Source organism: Cherax quadricarinatus, chromosome 19 (genome assembly GCF_038502225.1).
Source record: "Cherax quadricarinatus isolate ZL_2023a chromosome 19, ASM3850222v1, whole genome shotgun sequence".
NCBI classification, from domain to species: Eukaryota; Metazoa; Arthropoda; class Malacostraca; order Decapoda; family Parastacidae; genus Cherax; species Cherax quadricarinatus.
The window spans coordinates 43733273-43739572 of NC_091310.1; the positions used below are offsets into that span (position 1 = coordinate 43733273).

Consider the following 6300-nt stretch of genomic DNA (forward strand, 5'->3'; position numbering starts at 1 on the left):
CTTTTTGTTTTATTACCTTCACAAAAAGATTCTCTACGATTTCATAAGAAAAAATAACAAATTTTTTTTTTGAAAATTCTTGGACACTGGTGCGTGACTCCAGATTTGGGCCTTGGACCCTGAAGGGGTTAATAAAAGCAAAATAGTTTTTAAACAAGTACTAATTATTGCAGTTCAATGGTAAAAAATTAACTAAATTTTTGTATCTACAAGTTTTGTTTTTAACCCTTAAACTGTCCAAACAAATTTATGTTCACATGTGTAGTGCTCCAAAAGTAAATCTACATTTTTTTACACATTTTCAAATATAACAAAAAAAAAAGTAGATCAAAGTTTTTTTTTACACGTTTTCAAATGTAAAAAAAAAGAAAAGAAGATCTACGTTTTTTACATACTTTCAAATGTTGAAATGTCCAAACATAGATCTATGTTTGGACAGTTTAAGGGTTAATGAGCATGTGATAGAAAAATTTTCACACTTTTTGGCAGGACATGTCTGAAGAAGCTTTTTACAAAATGTTGATGAGTGTGACATGATTTTCCTAAAAAAGAAAAAAAAAAAGCTTGCTAAATATTATTTTCATTGCACATTGTGTATAGCACACCTAACTGCATTAGCTCTACAAATGGTTTATTTATTTATTTATTTATTTAATGTCTTTGCAAACAGTACATTGAGATTGTGTATATACAATAGTGGGTTGCAATGCAGAGAGAGCCTCTATTATGCCTTGGCATTATGGGCCAACTTAACATTATTGGCTTACATTCTACTTAATACTAAGGAGTAGTATATCATAGTTGTACAGTAGGAAAGTAATTATTTCATAGTTGTACAGTAGAATATTAATTATAAATGAATCGAAATTTGTATAATACAAAGATATATGTATTTATATTCTAAAATGCTATTAAATGCTATTAAATAAATTAAAAGAACGTACCCATCATGCCAATCAGGGCATGGGGCGGTGTAGTCACTTCGGGTGGAAGGCCGTATGGATCAAATTCATCCTCCATATTATCTATCACAGCTGCAGGAATGTTTATATTTATCTGAAATTAAGATAAACATGTACGTATATAAGTACAAAGAAGGTCTGATAACAATATCAAGAATCCACTGAATATATGAATATGAATTGTATTGTTCACTCACGCAAAAATGCAATACACATAAAGGGCTAGGCCCTAATATCTGGAATTTATTGCATGGACCAGCAAAAGGTTCCTTGCCTGTCAATCAATTTAAGGCTATACTTAAAGATTATCTCATCTCCCAAAATTAACCATAGCAACTATACAGTACTAAAATATTTAGCCAGTCTGTAATGACTCAAAAAAAAAAAAAAAAAAAACAAAAAAAAAAAAAAAAAAAAGCCCCCCCCAAATTTAGGACTGTTTAATCAGTGTAAAACATTAATGCATGCTTAAAATTGTGCTGTTGTAACACTGTAAATTGCACTAAATTCAACTGTTATTTGTTTTTTGCTGCCTCACTACTATAGATCTTATTAATTAAAATTTTTTTGACTACCGATAAGTTATAGAGTGGTAAATTTTAATTATTCATAATTTTACCTTATTACTAAAGTGGGGTAGTCAAAAAATAACTTATCATTATAGAGTGGTAAATTTTAATTGGTACAGGTCAACCATCACTAATCTGGCATTATTGGGACCTGTAGGGTGCCGAATTAACGATTTTGCCGGATCGCAGAGTGGTTAGGTTAGAATACACTTAACCCAACAGCTAACCACCTCATCCTACCTTTAAAATACCCCATAAATCAGTACAAGTTAGTTAATAAAGTTAACCAACTTGACTTACACAAAAAGTTCATCACTGCTGCTTCCACAGTGAAGAGCTGAAATTTACAACTAAGCACATTTACATGTCTTGAGGTGAAGGGCTGTCAGGATTCCCATCGTCTTCATCTTGGAAGGTGACTGAGATATCAGGAACTGATGATAATAGTGGCAGCACATCTGGGTGAGCAGATATTGAAGGCACCAGATTTTCAAGTGGTGACTCCTCTGTTGCACACTTTTTTAGCTATTTTTTGGAATATATCTTGCAAGCTGAGCTGTTTCATATATTTTGGCCTTTCTTTGATTAGTTTATCCTGAAGTATGTAAACATTCATTATCTCATTCTCAAAACTGCATTGCTCAAGATCTTCTAGCAGTTCACCTGTTAATTGAATTAGCCTATCCTCTTTCTGCTACATCTTCCTCATTTTCAGCACTGCTTTCTTCTCCACTGGCCTGTTGCTGTGGACTTACAACCATCTGCACAATTTCTGAGTCAGTATAATGATGAACAGTAGCTGCATCTTCATCTACATTCATCCATTACCTAACATCATCTTCATCCATCCTCGATGCAAGATCCTTTGCAGCAGGATTAGTCAGATCACGAGCAAAAGAAAGCAGATCACGTATAATCTGTTTTTCCTTTGAAGCCCTAAATCCTGTGAAGTCATTTTTAATGTCTTCACCAGATGCAGTCTCAAACATTAACCCTGGCCATAATTTATGCCATCCATTTTTCAGTGTGGATGCCTCTACAGACTTCCAAGCACTGGCAACATTAAATTCCTTTAAAAGTTCAAGTACTAGTCTACCAGAGTTAACTGCACTCAGTAGGCACCTCATAATATGGGTATAATATGTAGACTTAAAAGAACGTAGCATGCCATTTTCCTGGGGAAGAATTAACGATGTGCAGTTAGGTAGGAGGTAGATACCGAAAACACCACCAAACAGTAGCAGCAGGTTGGTGTGGCAACCCAGGAAATTTGAAATTACGCTAGCCGAAACTGGTGCCAATTAGTGATGGAACTGGATTAGTGGTTGCCAGATCAGTGATGGCTGACCTGTAGTAAGGAGTGACTGGACAGTACCAAAATTTTCCTGCCACTAATACTACTAAATTTTAGGCCAAAACTGATACCATTAAAAGTAACCAATACCCAACCACACCAATACCATCAAAAGTAGCCAATACCCACCCACCATCAAAAGTAGCTAATATCAGTACGTACTCAATTTTAAGCCAATACTGATACCATCAAAATAAGCCAATACCTGCCTATACCAATACTCTGCCACACCCCTTAGTAAACAGACACTGTACCTAGAAGATATTACACTTTTTAAATATCATCCCAGAATCCTGATGAAAATAATGCACTGCTTGGCTTTCTTGGGTTGCCTGAAGTATTAACCCTCTGGGGTGACCAAACCAAATAAAGTTTTCTATCTTTTTATCTTTACCAACAGATAGTATGATTCAATTCCACTATCACACTATGGTACTAGACTACTGATACCTTTGTAACTGTGGATTAATTTAGGCTAAGTTAAACTAAGGACCCCAATGGAAATAAGTCACATTATTTGACTTTATCAATTTATCTTGGGCTCAATCAATATACATAACGTATAAATAATGTATGTGTGTTTGAACCTCCAGTACAGCTGGAAAACATTAAGACGTGTTTCCATAAGACATCCCCTGTCCCTGTTCACCCATCAGTGTAAAATGGGTACCTGCATGTTAGTCAACTGGTGTGGGTCGCACACCAGTTGACTAACATGTGCTTGTAGAAATAAAGATATTATTATTATTATTATTATTATTATTATTATTATTATTATTAATGATTCCCATAAAGTGGTCACATTCAAATTTACACTATTCGAATTATATGTAATTTTTGCGCATAATTTAAAGTTTGGGGGAAACTAGCATTAATTAATTTTGTATTAAATCAAAATTTGCACTAATCAAACCTGATTGTAAATTACATATCCTTGTGTTTGTATTTTGTGTATTTTTCCAACAACCTGACAGTATCGCATACCATTTCTACCAGATTAGGTTATGATGGTGTGTAGATTCATAACTGGTGTAAATAATATATATAACTGACTTTAAGTAAGGTTTGTCAGGAAACGGAATGTTTCTTGATGCGGGTCTTAATCCTATGATGACCGACAGCTGGAGCTTTTGGTCATCTGACTGAGGCCTTCAGCTGGCTTACCAGTTTGCCCCTTTAAAAATTATGGTTATTATTATAAAAATTTTGTAGTACATAATTGAAAAAATCTAAAATTTCATATATGATACCCAATCCTGTTCCTCATCCTCATATCAGACACAGACAGAGATGCAATCCACAGCACCGTGTCATCCTTTGCAGACAATACTAGGATCTGCATGAGACTGTTATCTACTGAGGACATGGTTAACCTCCAAGAAGATATAAACCAAGTTTTCCAATGGGCAACGGAAAACAACATGATGTTCAAAGAAGATAAATTCCAACTACTCCGTTATGGAAAACTAGGAGATAATAACTAGAACTGATCATACAATAGAGCGGAAAAATAATGTGAGGGACCTGGGAGTGGTAATATCTGAGAATCTCGCTTTCAAGAACCACAACAGTGCCATGATCACAGCTGCAAAGAAAATGATAGGATGGATAATGAGAACATTCAAAACGAGAGATGCCAAGCCAATGATGACCCTTTTCATATCACTTGTTCTCTCTGGCTGGAATACCGCTGTACATTAACATCTCCGTTCAAAGCAGGTGAAATTGCAGATCTAGAGAATGTACAGAGAACCTTTACTGCACATATAAATTCTATCAAACACCTCAACTACTGGGAATGCTTGGAAGCACTTGACTTGTATGCGTTGGAATGCAGGCAAGAGAGATACAGTGTATATCATAATCTACATTTGGAAAGTCCTAGAAGGAATGGTCCTGAATCTACACACAGAAATCACTCCCTACGAAAGTAAAAGACTGGGCAGGTGGTGCAAAGTACCCCAAATGAAAAGTAGGGGCGCCATTGGTACAATAAAACACCATAAATGTCCGGGACCCAAGAGTGTTCAACAGCTTTCCACCACGCGTAAGGGGAACTGCCAATAGGCCCCAGGCTGCCTTCAAGAGGGAGCTGGACAGATACTTAAAGTCGGTGCCAGATCAGCGTAGTTGTGGTTTGTACATTGGAATTCGTAAGGCCAGCAGTAACAGCCTGGTTGATGAGGCCTTGATCCACCAGGAGGGCTGGTCGTGGACTGGGCCGCGGGGGCGTTGGTCCCCGGAATGCCCTCCAGGTAGACTCCAGGCCCTCCAAGTATTATATTTTGAGGAAGATAAGACTTAATTCAGATTTTTAATCCGGAAGGTTAGCCACCCAGGATAATCCAAAAACAGTCAGGGTATTATTGGGGATGGTCTACTGGGGTCCTTAAATCTTGTCCCCCAGGATGCACTGAATCCACAGGGTTCAGCCCTAGGGGAAAAATAATCAGATAATGATAATAATCATGTTTCATCAAGGAAATTATTATTATAAAAAAAGAAGCACTAAGCCACAAAGGCTATACAGCACTGTCATCAAGGGAGGATAACTGCAATTCCTTGGACCAAGAGCGCTTGAACAGCATGAAGGAACCTTCCTGCAGAGGCATACCAGCAGCCCTACAATACACTATATTATTCCCTATCTACTTGTCCTTTAATTAGCTAAATCATATACAGAGGTAATTATAGCTCACAAAAATAAGTATTATGAAATAATGACTAACTGGTCAGGATGGTTAATGGGGTTTAAAGCCTATCTACTAAAAAGTTGTTTAGGTTTCACCTAACCTCGCCATTATAGAATATTTTAATCCCGAAAATTAATATTAAAGTAAACTTTCGGCATATATGGCACAGAGAATCACACACCTGGCCGTGCATATATCCTGCATGAGACGCTATGCTACATATATTAAAAGAGGAGACAGTCTTCTCTTCTTTTTTTCTTCTACTGTGTTGGGTTTATCAGGGCCACTGACACCATAAGCCGTGTCGAGCCCGACTTCTCGATGGTACCACGAAGATTTGTTGCCCACGGCTGAGCGATGAAAGAAAAGGAACAAAAGTTCCTTTGAGATAGAAACTTGAAGTTTCCAGTTAGATCCGGTGGACGCCCTTGCCAAGCCCCAGCAGAGAGGGACGCCTACACTCCCACCTGAGTTCAGTAACCGGCTTCCCACCAAAGACATAAGAACATAGGAAATGAGGAATACTGCAACAGGCCTACTGGTCCATACTTGGCAGGTCCATGTCAGAACCAACCCACCAACAAAAATATTTGCCCAACCCATCCCCAGAGCCACCCAAGCAACAAGCCCCGTCAACATTCCCCCCCCCCTCCTATCAATGTGTAAGTCCCGCTCAAATCCATCCCCTCTCACTCACAGAATACAGAAAGAAGGAATATTGC

At 37.4% G+C, this 6300-nt stretch overlaps 1 protein-coding gene across 3 annotated transcripts in view; it reads right to left on the reverse strand.

The window, feature by feature from the left end:
* The window catches only part of gry (trafficking protein particle complex subunit 11 gry), a 113869-nt gene extending 107957 nt beyond the window's left edge, over positions 1 to 5912 (reverse strand). For all 3 annotated transcript variants that reach the window (XM_070086762.1, XM_070086763.1, XM_070086761.1), the window contains exons 1-2: positions 5760 to 5912; positions 945 to 1056 (exon numbers count right to left, since the gene is read on the reverse strand). In XM_070086762.1, coding sequence (XP_069942863.1) covers positions 945 to 1056; positions 5760 to 5771 — 124 coding nt within the window. In that variant the 5' untranslated portion in view covers positions 5772 to 5912. The remainder of the gene's footprint in view (positions 1 to 944; positions 1057 to 5759) is intronic.
* Positions 5913 to 6300: the final 388 nt, after the last annotated feature.